General features: G+C 43.3%; 1 protein-coding gene and 1 long non-coding RNA gene across 4 annotated transcripts in view; one reads left to right on the top strand and one right to left on the bottom strand.

The window, feature by feature from the left end:
- The window catches only part of LOC121006142, a 978,004-nt gene that overhangs the window by 579,051 nt on the left and 379,145 nt on the right, over positions 1-19,808 (top strand). The gene's annotated exons all lie outside the window — the stretch shown is intronic.
- BAIAP2 (BAR/IMD domain containing adaptor protein 2) overlaps positions 1-19,808 on the bottom strand; it is a 146,352-nt gene that overhangs the window by 47,315 nt on the left and 79,229 nt on the right. For all 3 annotated transcript variants that reach the window (XM_040439085.1, XM_040439086.1, XM_040439084.1), the window contains exons 4-5: positions 5,592-5,653; positions 2,709-2,780 (exon numbers count right to left, since the gene is read on the bottom strand). In XM_040439085.1, the coding sequence (XP_040295019.1) occupies positions 2,709-2,780; positions 5,592-5,653 (134 nt within the window). The remainder of the gene's footprint in view (positions 1-2,708; positions 2,781-5,591; positions 5,654-19,808) is intronic.

Below are 19,808 nucleotides of genomic sequence, written 5' to 3'. Positions count from 1 at the left end.
CCTTGGACAACCCCTTTGGTCACAGATTCTGCCCCCAAATACTCAACAAATCTGCTAATATCCTGCAAGCAGTTCATGTGAATGGGGTGTATGATACCACATTCACAAGATGCAGAATTTATTTTTTTGTGTTATCAATTTGAAAGAGGAACACTTTTAAGTGGTGGACACCATAGCAGCGGCACTTTCAGCTGCAAGAAGTGATCCACATTAGGGAATTGTAATGGGTCATGATCTTCCGTCTGAATGGTCGAATAAGTAACCGGAAAAAAAATTCTTAAGGGTCAATGATTTCTCAGAGGTCTCAGCTATGGTTGGAGCAGATAGCGCCTTCTTATAATGACAATACTCTGTAATTACACAGGACACGGAAATTCCGGGGACAATGTGTCATCTATAAGTCTTGCAACAAAGGAACGGTCAGTGCCGAGTCCAAGGACGGGTGAAAATAAATAAGATTTTGGAGGAAAAATAAACTAACCTATAATTACAAAGCAGCTCGCTGTAAGTAGCATAGGCCACAATAGGGCAAATACATGGCTACAAATGAAGATTTTCCCAAGATGTGAATACTAATTTTAACAAGTGTGGAGGCTAGGAAACCTGATCTAACGCTTTTCTGTGGGACCTTAAAGCGGTTGTCCGAGTGTTTGCTCAGCATAGATGATTAGTATCTGATCGGTGGGAGTCCGACTCCTGGCACCCCTGCCGATCAGCTGTTTGATAAGAACTCTTCCTAGGCCATGTGAGGTCACGTTCATCGGTCACATGCCCTAGAAGCAGCTCAGTCCCATTCAAGTAAATGGGGCTGAGCTGCCATACCAAGCACAACCACTATCCAATGGGCGGCGCTGTGCTTGGCAAGCTGCAAGGAGGCTGTAGCGCTCACCGGAGTACCACAGCCTCTTCAAACAACTGATCAGCGGGGGTGCCAGGAGTCGGACCTACCCCGATCACATACTGATGACCTATCCTGAGAATAAGTCATCAGTATTAAACACTCAGACAACCCTTTTAACTGTATGGAGAAGCTGTGGCTTGACCTGAAAAGGGCTGTACAGAAATATTGATGAGCTGAGACACATGGAGGAATGGTACAAAATTCCTCCTTAAAGGGGTATTCCCATCTCAGACAAAAGGGGCATATCGCTAGGATATCCCCCAATTGTCTGATAGGTGTGGGTCCCAGAGATGGGAACCGCACCCATCTCTTAAACGGAGCCTTGAAAGTCACGGAGGGCACACAGCTCATGCGTGGCGGCCCTCCATTAATTTCTATGGGGCCACCGAAAACGGCCGAGCGCTGGCTCAGCTATTTCCGTCAGTCCCATAGAAATCAATGGGAGCGATGACCGCGCAAGCACAGTGCGCCCTCTATGATTTTCAAGGCTCAGTTTACGAAATAGGTGTGGGACCCGCACCTATCAGACAAAGGGGGCATATCCTAGCGAAACGCACGCATTATCTGAGATGGGAATACCCCTTTAACATTATGCAAATCTTATTTGGTGGATGTAGGTGCTGCCAAATGGGTTCACTTAAAATTAAGGGTTCACTTACTTTTTCGCCCTGAACTGTGGAGGTTTACTCCATGTGCTCAATAAAAGATGATACAAATGTTTTTCTATAACGAGGATAATCTATCTTAGGGTACTTTCACACTTGCGGCAGAGTGATCCGGCAAGTAGTTCCGTTGCCGGAAATGCATTGCAAGAACGGATCCATCTCTCCGGATGTCATCCGGAGAAACTGATCCGTTATATTATTTTAATTTTCACATTTTTACCGGTCTGCGCATGCAAGACGGATCCGGCATTGCAGTATTTTTAATGCCGGATCCGGCACTAATACATTTCAATGTAAATTAATGCTGGATCCAGCATTCCGGCAACTGATCCGGAATTTTGGACGGAGATAATACCGCAGCATGCTGCGGTATTTCCTCCGTCCAAAACACTGTTCAGTGACTGAACTGAAGACATCCTGATGCATCTCTGAATGCATGGGGATAGAACTGATCAGTTCTTTTCCGGTATAGAGCCCCTAGGACGGAACTCCGTGCCGGGAAAGAAAAACGCTAGTCAGATTTGGGGGATTGAAGTGGTATCGGTGCTCAAAGCGGTATTGGTGCTTCAAACACTGCGCGTCATCTCGCTTGCAGAGGCGGCGTGGTATGATTACTGCTTGTCTCATCCACTTTCAAATGGCACGAGCAGTTGTAATTACATCGCGCTGCCTCTGCAGGCGAGGCGACGCACAGGGTAACTTTGAAATGGAAACAGCTCTTGCATAAGGGCAAATACCGCTTCAAACAGCTGAACGGCAACGGTACCGGGAGACGGACCCCCAGCGTCCAGAAGATAGGTCATCAATTTTTACCCCATGGACAACCCCTTTAAGACAACCCAGGCTACTCTTTTGCTTCTGACCCTCAAAGATATGACGGCTGTTGAACTACAGATCCATCAACAGCCATAAAGCGTTTGCATGGAGAAAACTATGGCACGCCTAATTTCAGGGACATCTAGAAGAGGAGATAGCTTGAGATCCAACCTGTCCTTGACCAGCATCGAGAGATGTCAGACAGCTGGGACGTCTCCATCGGCACTAGTTGGTGGATCCCTCATACAAAAAGGTTACGTCTTTGGCCAACAATTAACAATATCCAACCATGTGAACAAATCAAGTCGGAGATCTGGGACACTTACATTTAGGTACCGGGCATCCAGCTCCACTTTCTGTTCGAGTTGTGTGAGTAACTCATTGTGAAAAGACTTCAGCTGGAAACAGAACACAATATATAAAGCGTAGATCAGTATTTGGCTAGAAGAACTTGGAGAGAAGCAGTGTGTTCATCACATAAGGTCAAAATACATAAAGTTCTGCCATAAAGGTGATCATACACGTTCGATAAACACCTGCCGAAATCGGCTAGACCTGTAAACCATCGACTGTGTAGAGCAGGTACCTTTGGCACTCCAGCTGTTCCAAAACTACAATTCCCAGCATGCTCCATTCATTTCTATGAGAGTTCTGAGAGGAGCAGAGCTAGAATGCATGCTGGGAGTTGGTTTCACAACAACTGGAGTCCCGGAGGTTGCCCACCCCTGGTGTAGGGGGTCACCAGCGCACGGTTGTGAACTCTGCAAGATGTTTCAGATGCATGTTTCCAGTGGGGGGGGGTCCCCTGCACAGTCCGACACCAGCAGCACTGATTGGACAGTCACACACTTGATACTGGTAACACCCAGCAGTAAACTTCTAGCAGGAATAATAGAGGAATGGCACAACAGGGTCATAAGAATAGATGCTCCAGAATTGGTACATGGGGAATGCAAGTAGTTGCTAAAACTGACATCAAGAGAGGCGACAGGTCATCTTTAAAGAGGTTGTCTCACTTCAGCAAATGGCATTTATCATGTAGATAAAGTTAATACAAGGCACTTACTAATGTATTGTGATTCTCCATATTGCTTCCTTTCCATCACATTTTACGCTGCTCATATCCAGAGGTTACGACCACCCTGCAAGCCAGCAGCAGTGGTCGTGCTTGCACAATGTAGGAAACTGTGTTGGCCTCTCTGGTGGCCAGGACCATGGGAGTGCCCATAGGCATGCATGTGCAGCAGCTCCTGTCCCGACCACCTTGTATTTGCGCGAATACAGTGGTCATAACATCTGGAAACGAGCAGTGTCTAATGAGATGGAAAAATGAATCCAGCCAGCAGAGGTTATGACCACTGTGGTAGCGCAGATACCAGATGCCTGCTGCACATGCGTGCCTATGGACGCTGCCACGGTCTCTGCCTCCAGAGAGGCCGGCGCCTTTTTCTAAATTGTGCAAACACGACCACTGCTGCTGGCTTGCAGGGTGGTCGTAAGCCCTGGATATGAGCAAAGTATAATGTGACGGAAACTAGGCAATACGGACAATCACCATACATTAGTAGGTGCCTTGTGTATTCACTTTCTCTACATGATAAATGCCATTTGCTGAAAAGAGAGACAACCCCTTTAACACTCCAGACTTTCAGTAACTCCTTACAACCTTTCTCCTACAAGGCCCCAGTTACTTTTCGATTCGTTGGGTAAGATTTGCCGGTCATTACATCTATCTGAGATACTTAAGCACTGAGACTTCAGCGGTGATGCGGGTGAATAAGCTTGCCAACCGGTGACATGCAGGTTCTCAGCAGTAGGAGATTCTGGCAGTAAAGTATAAGAGAGCAATAAGACGCAGTGACAGGTCTGCCCGGAAGGATAAAACAGAAGTGTGATGGATGGATGTGAGGAACAGATGGATGCACATACGGATGAGAGCAGCCACAGAGATAGGCAGGTGGAACAGGAAGGGAGGGCAGAGACCCGAGAGCGTAGACTAAACTGACAGGCCTGATCGAGAGGCCCTGGATACAGATCTAACTTCGGATTTCACCAGACAAACCCAACCTGCTGCTGGAGAAACACAGAAGAACATGGGGTCATTTAACGGCTGGTGCAATAAGGGTAGGTTCACACCGAGTGTTTTTGGGGCAGAATGTTTTTGCAAGTTTTTCAGCCAAAGCCAGAAGTGGATCCAGCAAGAAGGAGAAGTACAAGTCCTTCCTTTATATTTCAAATTCCTTTCGAATCCACTTCTGGCTTTGGCAGAAAACCTGCAGGAAAATCTGACTCAAAAAAACTCAATGTGAACCTACCCTTAGGGCTCATTCAGACGGCCGTCTGAATGAGCCCTTAAGGTTGTAATTTCAAGGTCGTCAACTCAATTACGGTAACTCTTTACAAGCTTTAAAGGGGTTGTCTCATCATGGACAATTGGGGCCTATAACTAGAATATGCCCCCATTGCATTATAGGTGCGGGTCCCACCGCTGGGACCCGCACCTATATCGAGAAGGGAGCCCCGCGAGTGAAGGAGGGCGCACAGCCGCCCTCCATTTATTTTCTATAGGGCCGGCGAAAATAGAGCGCTGGATCGGCTATTTCCGTTGGCCCCACAGAAATGAATGGGAGCTGGGGCCGCGCATGCGCGGTACGCTCCCATTCACTTCTGTGGGGAGCCGGCTTTTCCAGCCACCACCTTGTGGGGCTCTGTTCTCGATATAGGTGGGACCCGCACCTATAAGACAATGGGGGCATATCCTAGTGATCTTGGGCAGCAGGAAAGCAAACGAGTAAAGCTCTTCCACAGTAAAATGATCATGAAATCTACATCTTGAGTTGTTTGAGTTCCATTCGGATCCAAGTAGAACCGCTGGCGGTTAAAGGGCATCTGTCAGCAGTTTTGTCCCTATGACAATGGCTGACCTGTTACATGTGCGCTTGGCAGCTGAAGGCATCTGTGTTGAGCCCATGTTTATATGTGCCCGCATTGCTGATAAAAATTATGTTTTAATATATGCAAATGAGCCTCTAGGAGCAACGGGGGCGTTACCATTACACCTAGAGGCTCTGCTCTCTCTGGAACTGCCGCACCCTCTGCACTTTCATTGACAAGACCAGGCAGGCTACCCCTGTAGTCAACATAGCATTAAAAATTAGATAGACCAACCAAAATAAACTGAAATACATAGAATAAATCACATCACTTACCATTTCTTCTAACTGATTCTGGATTTGCCGGTGGACCTCTGCCATCTGGAAGAGGACATCCCCTGATCCCACAAGCGGTCAGTGATGGAAAAACAGGGAGAACATGGAAAAAGATAGATGGATTAGAGGTCGGTTCATGTTGGTTTGCCATGTACATGCAGAAAAGAGGAATGAGAAATCTAGTAAATTAACCAAAGGGGGATGGTGGGGATGAGTGGTCAGGCCTTGGTTAATTCTGGACTGGAGGAGGACATAGATTTTTTTTTTTTCTGATGTGGTATTCGGGTAGAATGAGAAGTGTTACTGAAGTATTTCTAAGCAAAAACATGCAGATGGGGAGCAGGAAGCTTCAGATACCTACATGCTGCCTCTTCTGAACAGGCAATGCGATAAAAAGGGAACAAAAGACCAACGTGAGCATCAAAAACTAAAAATCCCTTATCGTGATATTCCTTGCGGAGAGTGGAACCAGCAGAGGCAGGTCACTGGGAAGGTTCCTCCTGCACAAATCTACTAATGCACTACACAGCCAGGTATACAACAGATGGAAATACCACTTCACCCGTTCTCTTCTCCGTAGTGTAAACCTAGATTTCAGCTTGGGTTAGATAGATCAGTCTCGTTACCCGACAACCAACCAGTCTTTAGTTTGGTTTCTAGGAACTTGCTGTCCGACAACCCACTCAACATTTCTCAGTTGGAAGCCACTGAACTAAATGGCGGGGCTTATATCATGACAATGTCTCTTATTGCTATAACAACCATTTTTCAATTAACTTTGCAAAAAAAATAAAAAAAATAAACACATCAAACAAGAGATATTAGTATTACAGTTTGAACATATTGGGCATAGCTTATGTCCCTGCTGCAAAATCTGTACCCTGCAATGTTTTCACACTGTTGGATCTATACACATTATGTAAATAGGTGCTCATATGCGCAGTACCACATCCGTTATTACATTATCAGCGAGTTATCATGAAATACTATCGCTCGGTCTCTTCATATTCATGCGGTTTCTTAAGACGAGGGCCCAGTATAAGATGCATTGGGTAATTCTCTAATGGTAAAGGTAACAGAACACCTCATTGTGTAGCAATAGATTTGTACCAATAGATATATATATATATATATATATATATATATACATACAGTGGGGGAAATAATTATTTGACCCCTCACTGATTTTGTAAGTTTGTCCAATGACAAAGAAATGAAAAGTCTCAGAACAGTATCATTTCAATGGTAGGTTTATTGTAACAGTGGCAGATAGCACATCAAAAGGAAAATCGAAAAAATAACTTTAAATAAAAGATAGCAACTGATTTGCATTTCATTGAGTGAAATAAGTATTTGAACCCCTACCAACCATTAAGAGTTCTGGCTCCCACAGAGTGGTTAGACACTTCTACTCAATTAGTCACCCTCATTAAGGACACCTGTCTTAACTAGTCACCTGTATAAAAGACACCTGTCCACAGAATCAATCAATCAAGCAGACTCCAAACTCTCCAACATGGGAAAGACCAAAGAGCTGTCCAAGGATGTCAGAGACAAAATTGTAGACCTGCACAAGGCTGGAATGGGCTACAAAACCATTAGCAAGAAGCTGGGAGAGAAGGTGACAACTGTTGGTGCGATTGTTCGAAAATGGAAGGAGCACAAAATGACCATCAATCGACCTCGCTCTGGGGCTCCACGCAAGATCTCACCTCGTGGGGTGTCAATGGTTCTGAGAAAGGTGAAAAAGCATCCTAGAACTACACGGGAGGAGTTAGTTAATGACCTCAAATTAGCAGGGACCACAGTCACCAAGAAAACCATTGGAAACACATTACACCGCAATGGATTAAAATCCTGCAGGGCTCGCAAGGTCCCCCTGCTCAGGAAGGCACATGTGCAGGCCCGTCTGAAGTTTGCCAATGAACACCTGAATGATTCAGAGAGTGACTGGGAGAAGGTGCTGTGGTCTGATGAGACCAAAATAGAGCTCTTTGGCATTAACTCAACTCGCTGTGTTTGGAGGAAGAAAAATGCTGCCTATGACCCCCAAAACACCGTCCCCACCGTCAAGCATGGGGGTGGAAACATTTTGCTTTGGGGGTGTTTTTCTGCTAAGGGCACAGGACAACTTATTCGCATAAACGGGAAAATGGACGGAGCCATGTATCGTGAAATCCTGAGCGACAACCTCCTTCCCTCTGCCAGGAAACTGAAAATGGGTCGTGGATGGGTGTTCCAGCACGACAATGACCCAAAACATACAGCAAAGGCAACAAAGGAGTGGCTCAAGAAGAAGCACATTAAGGTCATGGAGTGGCCTAGTCAGTCTCCGGACCTTAATCCAATCGAAAACCTATGGAGGGAGCTCAAGCTCAGAGTTGCACAGAGACAGCCTCGAAACCTTAGGGATTTAGAGATGATCTGCAAAGAGGAGTGGACCAACATTCCTCCTAAAATGTGTGCAAACTTGGTCATCAATTACAAGAAACGTTTGACCTCTGTGCTTGCAAACAAGGGTTTTTCCACCAAGTATTAAGTCTTTTTTTGTTAGAGGGTTCAAATACTTATTTCACTCAATGAAATGCAAATCAGTTGCTATCTTTTATTTAAAGTTATTTTTTCGATTTTCCTTTTGATGTGCTATCTGCCACTGTTACAATAAACCTACCATTGAAATGATACTGTTCTGAGACTTTTCATTTCTTTGTCATTGGACAAACTTACAAAATCAGTGAGGGGTCAAATAATTATTTCCTCCACTGTATATATATATATATATATATATATATATATATATATATATATATATATAAATATAAATATAAGAGACGGAAGAAGTTGGACTGCACTTCCAACTGCAGTCCAACTTCTTCCGTCTCTACAATACTTGGGATACTGCCGCTATCCTGTGCTGGACATTGCACCCACACCTTGGCTGGTGCTCCCGCTGGATTTTCTTTATATATATATATATATATATATATATATATATATACACACATATACAGAAAATTAGCTGCCCTGCCTGGCTCGCCACTTTTCCATATACATTAGTAGGGATGGGGAAATAAATTTGTACAAATGGATACGTTCAAAATAGAGTTCTTCAGCTCCGACGGGTTGTCCCTGCTGTTATAGAAGCTCACCACTGCTGCTTGATTGACAGCCCGAACAGCTCACCTGGCCTGCCAGCCAATCTCGAGCTCGGAGGACAGGGGTTGGGGACTGTTCATGTGCCTCTACCTGGAGGTTTAGCGGTGCATGTGCAGTCACTGCTCCAGTATAAGAAGCAGAATCTCTGTGCTTGTGCCGCTACTCGAAGCGGCAAAGGCAAGAGATTGTTAGGGACAGGCGAAAAGTTCTGCTTTGTCAATCAAGTGGTAGGAGGAAGCTTCTTCAGCAGCGGGGGCAACTCCTTGCAGATGAAGAAATCCATTTAATGAAATCAATTCGCTCATCCCCAATTACTACAAACAGGCAAACTTTCCTACCGGGCTCGCCACTTCTGTACATAGAATACAATGGTCCACATTTACTAATTAAACTTAGACTGGCTGTCTAGACATGCAGCAGATTTATCAGTGACTCAGGCTGATGTTTAACTCTATATGAACTATTGTTTGGCTTTACTTTTGCTCAGAATTTTATGCCAGAATTGTGATGCAAAATTGACACATTTTAGGCCACATCCATTTCCCCACAAAGCTCATCCCCTTCCCACTAAGTACCACACTCTTCTTGTGAAACTTGGAAAAATGTAGAAACCCTAGTTGTGCCAAACTGCCCCCATATTGTGCCATCTTTCTCCACTTTTTAGACCTCATTCCAGGTGCAGCCACATTAGTCAGGACCATTGCGTGAAACAATTCTCATATTGGTTTGGATTCACCTTAAGAGTGACAGACGGGTCGATGGTTAACGATCTACTATGATTATCACCTACAAAGCAACTTGTGAAACTCAAAATGAGAGGTCTATTCATAACTGAACAGATACCAGTCTCTCCCGTGGTAGTGGCCCTATCCCATGACAAGGGTTAAGCAAACTTCCCACGGCTTCAGCTTTTTTAAGACCTGATCCCCTGTATGAAAACAACTGAAGTGCTTGACAAAATAATGGACATGCCCAACAGAGCTGAAAAACAGAACATGACAACTTCTGCAGGGATACAAACACAAAGTATATACATGTGTCTGGTTTTATGAGTTTTGAGGTCATCCAGTAACAGAGTTTAACTGAAACCAATAAAGTTTTACAAGTATGGAAATTTGTAAACTTTCATTTGTCTATAACATATGAGCCTGTCTAAGACCCAGCCAACCAGAATCCTACTCCGAGAAGGGCAAGCCCTACTAAACAGCTATCTACAAATGGATATCTGGCCTGGCTATAATCGCTTGCCAAATCCCAAGGCTTTCTAGAAAGTCAGATTTCGACTCATAGGTGGCATTGGCAAGATGGTTTTCTTGGGAGATACCTCTTTGCATATTTGTTTCCCATGGAGCATTACCAATAAGTCTCTGTACCACGGAGTACTTCCAGTAGGTCTCCATACAGACTGGCCTCTGTAAGGAGATTCAGCACCCTGCCTAAGTCGCTTCTGTATAATCAAATTTTATAGCATGAGAGAAGACATTCAAAACAAGGTCAGTTCAGCCCTTGGAGAACTTAAAGGGGCTCTCGGGAAAGGATTTAAAATGGTCACAAGCAACTTGTCCTAGAATGTGAGCAAGACTGGTTGCCTCCACTTAGAGTTGCCTAGGGGGCCTCATTACACATTACGCTCTGGCACTTGCATATACTACACATAGGTGAGGTTTCCTGTAAGGCTGCTCAGCCACATTGGCATATCATTTGCAGGATCGCCGCATTACCATGTACTAGATCAGTGCAGTGAGGCCTCGCCCCCTCACCACCCTAGATAGCTCTGCAAGTGGTGGCAACCAGTCCTACTCACATTCTAGGTTGCCACGGTCATTTTAACTCATACCCGGAGAACCCCTTTACCTGCTCATTTGCATATGGATTAAAAGTATTTTTTCTCCAAAATGAAGCAATGGATCTGTAATTGAAAAGCATCATTACAATAAGCTGAGCTAGCCCGACAAGGCATTGTTTAAGGATCCGTGACCTCTTTAGAGGTACTTTTAAGAATATTCGGAATTGAAAGGTTACAGATGCAGAAGGACAATGTGGCTTCACTGAGGATTGCATTATGATGATGCACAAGCATTACAACCAAAATCAAGACTTAACACATTTAGCTCTGCTACATCTGTACAATATTTGTTTCAGGCTATAGGCACATCCTTTGAGTGAGAAGCAAAAAAATAAAATAAAAAAAATGCAATCAGATTATCTTTTTCCAATCATCTACCTTGTGTTTTAAGCTTTCCCTTTCAAAGTCCAATCTGGACAACAAGCCAAAATAATGCAGGATATATGAAGACCCGTGTCCTCCTGATGATAGACGGGGGCAAGTTCTTCCAGTTTCTCAAAATAAGAGCACTGAGGTGAAAAATTCTATAATGGAAATTCCCAATCCACAGAACAGGGACTCGGTAGGTGCGACGCTGAGTGTAAGTGGTTGACCGTCTGCAGTAGACCTCAATTGTGTATTATAGACACCTATACTGGTAGAGCGGCGCTAGTGGGCACCTCAGGCCAATAAACAACGGACTGTCCCACCTTGAATGACAGGAATGAAAGGGCATTTTGTGAAGTAAAAACAACTACTATGTAAACCCAAAATAGTTTAGCTTGTAAAGACAGAAGACCCCTTTAAAATCTTTCTATAGTATCATCTTCATAAAATTGTATCTTGCATTTTAAAAGAGGTTTATGTATTGGCTATATAGGAGGCAGTATTATAGCAGTTACAGGTATACAGGTTCTTCTCAAAAAATTAGCATATTGTGATAAAGTTCATTATTTTCTGTAATGTACTGATAAACATTAGACTTTCATATATTTTAGATTCATTACACACAACTGAAGTAGTTCAAGCCTTTTCTTGTTTTAATATTGATGATTTTGGCATACAGCTCATGAAAACCCAAAATTCCTATCTCAAAAAATTAGCATATTTCATCCGACCAATAAAAGAAAAGTGTTTTTAATACAAAAAAAAGTCAACCTTCAAATAATTAAGTTCAGTTATGCACTCAATACTTGGTCGGGAATCCCTTTGCAGAAATGACTGCTTCAATGCGGCGATGTGGCATGGAGGCAATCAGCCTGTGGCACTGCTGAGGTGTTATGGAGGCCCAGGATGCTTCCATAGCGGCCTAAAGCTCATCCAGAGTGTTGGGTCTTGTGTCTCAACTTTCTCTTCCCAATATCCCACAGATTCTCTATGGGGTTCAGGTCAGGAGAGTTGGCAGGCCAATTGAGCACAGTAATACCATGGTCAGTAAACCATTTACCAGTGGTTTTGGCACTGTGAGCAGGTGCCAGGTCGTGCTGAAAAATTAAATCTTCATCTCCATAAAGCTTTTCAGCAGATGGAAGCATGAAGTGCTCCAAAATCTCCTGATAGCTAGCTGCATTGACCCTGCCCTTGATAAAACACAGTGGACCAACACCAGCAGCTGACATGGCACCCCAGACCATCACTGACTGTGGGTACTTGACACTGGACTTCAGGCATTTTGGCATTTCCCTCTCCCCAGTCTTCCTCCAGACTCTGGCACCTTGATTTCCGAATGACATGCAAAATTTGCTTTCATCCGAAAAAAGTACTTTGGACCACTCAGCAACAGTCCAGTGCTGCTTCTCTGTAGCCCAGGTCAGGCGCTTCTGCCGCTGTTTCTGGTTCAAAAGTGGCTTGACCTGGGGAATGCGGCACCTGTAGCCCATTTCCTGCACACGCCTGTACACGGTGGCTCTGGATGTTTCTACTCCAGACTCAGTCCACTGCTTCCGCAGGTCCCCCAAGGTCTGGAATCGGTCCTTCTCCACAATCTTCCTCAGGGTCCGGTCACCTCTTCTCGTTGTGCAGCGTTTTCTGCCACACTTTTTCCTTCCCACAGACTTCCCACTGAGGTGCCTTGATACAGCACTCTGGGAACAGCCTATTTGTTCAGAAATTTATTTCTGTGTCTTACCCTCTTGCTTGAGGGTGTCAATGATGGCCTTCTGGACAGCAGTCAGGTCGGCAGTCTTACCCATGATTGCGGTTTTGAGTAATGAACCAGGCTAGGAGTTTTTAAAAGCCTCAGGAATCTTTTGGAGGTGTTTAGAGTTAATTAGTTGATTCAGATGATTAGGTTAATAGCTCGTTTAGAGAACCTTTTCATGATATGCTAATTTTTTGAGATCGGAATTTTGGGTTTTCATGAGCTGTATGCCAAAATCATCAATATTAAAACAAGAAAAGGCTTGAACTACTTCAGTTGTGTGTAATGAATCTAAAATATATGAAAGTCTAATGTTTATCAGTACATTACAGAAAATAATTAACTTTATCACAATATGCTAATTTTTTGAGAAGAACCTGTATTGTACATAGGAGGCAGTATTATAGTACAGCGATACCTCAAGATACAATGGCCTCAGGATACAATGGTTTCAACATACAATTGTAGTCCTGGAACCAATTAATATTTTATCTTGAGGGGCCACTGTAGTTATAGTCTTGTACATAGGAGCAGTATTATAGTAGTTATATTACTGTACATAGGAGCAGTATTATAGTAGTTATATTCCTGTACATAGGAGACCGTATTATAGTATACAATCTAAACAGCCATCTCCCATAAAGGATCCCAGGGCATGGAGAATAAGAAAAACAGCTCCAGCCACTGATCAGTGAAAATCCTGGTCCATTCATTCAAGTTAAAATAAAGTTAAAATCCAGCCAAAGTGATCAAATACAAGCAGGCGTACAGTCTTGATGCCGACGCGTTTCAAATGCATTTTTGCACCCCTAATCATGGCATAGCTTTCTGTGATTAAGGATGTAAATCACAGCTGTAAATGTCCCCAGGAAGAGGATAACAGACTTCTGTGTATGTTATCAACCCCTTCACCCATCAGACAGCATACTAGCCTTTTGTCACATATGGGCTTTTTTCTCCAGAAAAGGAGTAAGAAGATGAGTGCTTGCTCAGCTAATTACTCCTCTGTGCCCAATTACGCCATTTATTGACACCATGACCCAGACGTTTACCAGAATCTGGATCACAGCACCATAAAATATGCACTAAGCACACAAACATCAATAAAGTTTACATTTTACACTTTTTTTATCTTGTCCATATCTATCCGAATCTATATAGTACAATATATCGACCACTTCTCTGGCGATACCCATTACACACTAAAGTAACAGCAATAAAAAAAAAAAACACAGTACTCATTATTGTGCCCTTGTTATGGATTCAACACCCTGAACTCACACGATTCATCAGAACCAGGAGGTATGGCACCCATTTTCTCATTTGGCACAATTAATTTTATGACTGACTACAGGAGGTTCAAGTGTTGGGTCCATAGTCCAGGTGGCAGAATGCACCATATTTTACCTGTCTAGAAGAAGCCTTATGCATTATATTAAGTTTCGGAATTTATCACTAGTAGGATTGTAGTTTGTACAGGGGGATGGAAATTATATATAGCACTGAATGTGGCCATGTATGAACGTCTCACATCTTAGTTTTTTGTGGACTACGATTGCTAGAGTACAATTTTAGTAACTAATTAGAATTTTTGACCATTTTGCTAATAGTCATTGTTTGATACAAAGTTGCATGAAGGTGGTTGTGTATTGATTACTAGATTATATTTTTATACACTGTACGTTTTGTAAATTTTGGTAACCTAGAAGCATTTTGCTGTGTACAGTATACATGTTTAACACCTATGTAGATGATGACCATATACCACAGGGCTTCTGTTTCAATGTTTTTAACAGAACAAGTTAGAGTTGATTTATATGCTTCGGGGATACATGAGATTTGCACACCTCAATACTGTATATTACTTTTACATTGTATTTATGTGCCTGGATATGAGTTTTAGGTGCAAATGTTTGCTCTGACACTTTGTCTGCCACAAAGTTACATGCTGGCGGACATGGTTGTCAACAGTCTGTCAAGGCAACTGCAATCACAAGTTGTCTGCTTTCTGGAAATATATATACGGTAGGTTTCTGGGGGTGCATTTATTTTTCGAGGACTGCAATCCCTGTATTTTATCAAAACGGTTGCTACTTCAAAATTTCCAGCTTAAACCTGGAAAAGATTTTATGAAGATACATGCATGTAACTTTAGGCCTATGCTGTATGTATGAACTCTGCACATATTGAAATTTTATATTTAAGACGTGTAGTCTATATAACTTTCAGCTCGAGTCACACATTTACCCACTATAATTTTTAATAAAAAATTACACCGACGCAAATCTGCATGTAGGGGGTCCGTGTGTATCAAGTGTAGAGTGGTATTTTTACAATGTTCCAGGTGTCTACTTCCAAGGCTAGCAGGATACGGTCATGTATTAAAAGAGGCATGGACTGGCAGGGTTGTAATATTACTTTACAAAGCCTTGGTGCGGCCTCATCTGGAATATGCAGTTCTGGGCATTGGTTCATAGAAAGGATGCCCTGGAACTGGAAAAGGTGCAAAGAAGAGCGACTAAACTTATGTAAAATCCCCTCAAAAGACAAGGGGTACTGCCTCAGTCCAGAGAATAAAAAGGTCAGTCTCCAGAGGCTTCTTCACCATAACTGAATCTCAGAAGGTGGTCATCGCACGCACAGTGAATGGCTTCTGTTTATGTAAATAAGTAGAACTCTTGTCTTCCGATCCGCTTTACTTTACTTCCTTTCCCAGGGTTGAACTTGATGGGCATATACATTCCCCCCCCCCCCCCTTCCCAACCATGTAACTTTAAATAAGATGTGCCAAATTTATTAAGAGGCATATTTTTCTTAATGCATTTTTCATATCCAGTGCTGGCCATGTCAACACCCGTTAAGAGCCGTCGCAGATGTCAGTTACAATTTACCCCAGTTTTCTGATATAAATTGCTATTGTGTTTGGCCAAGGTGTCCCTTCCCTTCTGGTAAGCTCTGCTCGCTTTTCAAATTGTGCCTAATGGCGTTGAATCATAAAAATTCCCCCCAATTAAGTTTGTGGAAAGATCTGTGACCCTTGTACAATTGTACAACTTTGGTAAACACGCCCCTGTGACGGACGTACTGAGACATACGGATGTCCCCACAACAGTGAGTAGCGGGAGATCTTTGAGACTGGCAACACGTGGTTTGATTTGACAGGTTTACCTTGTGGATCAATAGGCGTTTGTGTCGTTTCTGGTACTGGACACACCCTTAACCTCCAGGTGTTGGTCATTTATCTATTGTGGTAATTTAACTTTCCCTATTTATAGTTGTTTCTCCCACAATGCTGTGCGGTTTATAGCTTCAGTTGGACCTGTGTATAGTTTGGATCTCGGCTGAGTTCCTGGTGCTGCCATAGCTTCTTGGAAGTTAAGGGTTACCTTTCCCTTTGTAGTTTGGCTTTTCTGTGTGTTTTGTATTAGGCCTTAGGGAGACTCCTTCCTTTTGGAGGAAAAGGATGTCTCATTCCTGTCATTCGTACCAGGGTCCTTTAGGGTTAGATAGGACTTTAGGTATTCCTGTGTATTAACTCACCTACCTCTGGTGTCTGTTCATACTGGTAGTCAGTCAGGGCTTTGATTAGGGTTTTCACTAGGGGGTGTCCATCTTCCTTCCCTAAATTTCAGGCCTCATTTCTTTTTCCCTTTCCCTCCTATGTTCAGTGTGGGGGTTTCCCTCCCACACTAGAGAGTGACAGCCCCATTATTGGAAAATAGCTAGGATGTTCTACCACTATGGGTACTTCAGGCATTCCTTGGGGACTTCATGATTGGTCAAGTACAGTCAATGACCAACCAGGTACAGTCATGACTGCAAGACACTTCGAAGATGTCGTTTTCCGCCCAATCAATCATTGTGCTGCCAAACCATGTCTGTCCAAACACATGAAATTTACATCTTTGCATACATGCAAGTGATCCCATCCATGTTGTCCAGACCGGTTGTTTGTGGAGGTCTTCCTAATGTCCCTGTGGCGTAAACACATGTTCAATCCATACTACAAACCGCTCCCCTGATCTCAGCATCCTTATGGAAAATTGGCTTCACAACCAATATGGCCACAGGAGCTGTCCCGACTCCCGATTTGCCAAAATTATTCTGGGAAGAAGTGACAATCCAGTGGTAGTCACCCAACATTCCTGATAACTTGGGGATCTTGATCTCCTGAGACTTCACTTCGACATGGAAATGACTGCACCAGAGATTCGTTGCAGGACATGAAAATACAATTCTGAATTCTGCCATGCTGCAAATACAAGCAAGGTATTGCAGAGGTTCCCCCGGGAATATCTCCTGTGTCACTGAACATAATTCCTCCTAATGCAGTAAATCTATGGGGAGCGGAATTATTTAGAGCATCACATTAACAAGACTGAGGCCGGGAAGAGAACTGCAAATTCAATATTCAGAGGCTAGGGGCCAAATCTGCTCAGGTGGAAACAGGTTACATAGGGGAGCAGATTCAGGAGTCTCACAGGTATATTGTGGTATATCTACTGTGAGAACACCAACGCAAAGAACTGGAGTCTTATCTCCATGTCCAAAGGGGAAGAAGAAGCACACCTACTGTTCCCACAGGTGTGGGGGGTGCTCGCTGGGAATCCAGACTGCTGATGGTGCCAATGGCACCCAGGCTGTTGAAGTAGGTATAGGGAATTGATAAGAATTAAGACAATTCTATGGCCAGCCAGGTGCCAAGGAGACGCCAGCGATCAAAGCTGCAATAAAAAGCATGGACGACTGCAATATCCTAACAAAAGTTGTCAATTCTAGGTTTCCACAGACTCCAAAAGGCAACGTATCTAAGCCGGAATCAGTAGCGACTTGCATACAGTTTGCCTACAACCGGACATCTTAACCAGCAACACCTCACGTGCAGAACGTGCATCCAAATCTTCATCTTCTAAGGAGTCATTAAATATTTTCCCCCTGTGATCGAGAACTGGACCAGTATGCCACCATAAAATCAAATTATTCTTTGCCAAAAATTAGGTCAGTGGTTTCTGACTAATCCCATCTGTCACGGTTGCCGGAGTGATTCCGGTCACTTCTCCAGACAATGTTCGGGTCTGTTAAGGAGCGGATTTTAATATGTATTAATCTTGTTTGGATGCACGGAGCAGAGAGTTAATTTAATGTCAGCGAGGATGAAAAGTGCGAGTGATCGGGAGAGCGGCGTGACAGAAGCAGAGCTAATTGCATTGCGCTCTATCACGGTAATCTTTTTCCCTGGAGGGAGGAACAAGCTGTGCTCCGGAGTCAAGATGGATGATCCGAGAGGACTGGACTCCCCCAGGTACTAATCTTTTAATAAAGCACCAGTGATAATTTATTTACCAGCACACGCTGCGTGGGCACTGGGGTTTGGCTTTATTTTAGTAGCCATCTGGTCTGGATCATGAGTAACTTCCTAAACCCTTTAACTTTGGGATGGAAGTTTTTTTTTCTACTCTCCAGTCACCTGTAAAACCTGTAACCCCTGTAGATGAGCAGTGTATAATGTGATGGAAAAATCAATGGAGCCAGCAAAGGAGGCAATATGGACAATCCTAGTACATTAGGAAGTGCCTTGTATTAACTCTTTCCCGACCGGTCAGCAGTCAGGTATTTAAATATGGTGCCCACATGCAAGCGCAGTGAGCACCATAGCAAAAAAAAAACAAAAAAAAAAACCTCCACTTAAACGTCACTTAACCTCCTCCCCCCCCCCCAAAAAAAATTTAAAATCTACAAGTCATACACACTACAATATAGTATCAATAAAAATTAATCAATTCAGCCAGCAAAAAATTAGCCCTCACAAAGCTCTGTACATGTAAAAATTAAAAAAAAGTTATGGGGGTCTTAATATGGGGATGTAAAGGAAAAAAGTGTTTCCAAAGTTCACCCCGCCCCAAGTATTAAAACGCAAGAAAAACTATAAATGTGGCATCGCTGTAAATCGTACTGAGCCGGAGAATGAATCGAACAGTTCAGTTTTGCCGCATAGAAAACATTGTACAAACAAAACTCATAAAACTGTGGCTGATTTTTTTTTTTTTAATAATGACACCCAGTTTGAATTTTTTTTCCACCGTTTCCCACTACATTATACACAACCGTAATTGGTGCCATAAGAAAGTACAACTTGTTCCGCCAAAAAAAAAAAAAAAAAGCCCTTTTAAAAAATTATGGCCCTGGGAAGGCTGGGCGTAAAAAAATGGTGTTAAAAGAAAATCTATTAGGTCAATTTTTAGGTGAGTATGAGCCAAGGTTAGCGGGCTGCACCCATGTTGTAGGGTATGATGTAGGAGGGTACAAGGTCCTGTTCAGATGGGCGACATGTCAGATGGAGGTTTAAGATAAAAGGTGGACAGCTACATTCAGCAATCTTCCTGCGCAGGAGAAATGTATCACTGTGGAGTCCAGGCTGTTTGGTTCACAGAGGATTGTCTAGATTCAGGGTCAGTAACTGCCAGCAACTCCTAGCTCCAGCCGCTTCTATGAAAATCCCCAAAACAGCTAAGCAAGTGTGCTTGGTGGGAGTTGTAGTTTCACACCCAGGTTGCAGACTCCTGGACTAGATCTAGATCTAAAAAACTGTAGTAAATCAGTCAGCAGTGATAAGAATTTGGTTCCATTCTTTATTCCAAGATTGTTTCCTTTCACTGACAGCAAGCAGAGATCTTGGAAATGGAGAGGAACTGTAATACAAACAAACCTTGATGCTTGTGGGCCTTAGTATACATTATTTTATGAGGCTCCCATGTAAAATTTGCCATAACAGTCTTTGGACCCCTCAGACCCTCTCAGCCACAAGAGCCTGGGTGGGACCAGTGCCCCCGAATCCCTTACAATTTCACCCCTGAAAAAAAAGTAAACTAAGTTGTAGAACTGGTGGAGCATGTACAAAATTATTCTAAACATTATTTAAATCCTAATCCCACACTAGTTCACCGCCAACAAACCAGTTCATTCTATGGGGCCGCCATGCAGTCTCCATGCCCAGTGGGGCTCATAATCCTTCATCAGGAAGAAACCAGAACCAAAAAGGAAACCCATAAAGAACTAAGTGGAGCAAAAAAAAGTCAGATTTAGGCCTCATGCACAC

The sequence above is a fragment of the Bufo bufo genome, chromosome 6, assembly GCF_905171765.1.
Source record: "Bufo bufo chromosome 6, aBufBuf1.1, whole genome shotgun sequence".
Lineage (NCBI taxonomy): Eukaryota > Metazoa > Chordata > Amphibia > Anura > Bufonidae > Bufo > Bufo bufo.
Note: the sequence above shows the minus strand (reverse complement) of the source record. Positions and strands in the feature narration are given on the sequence as shown.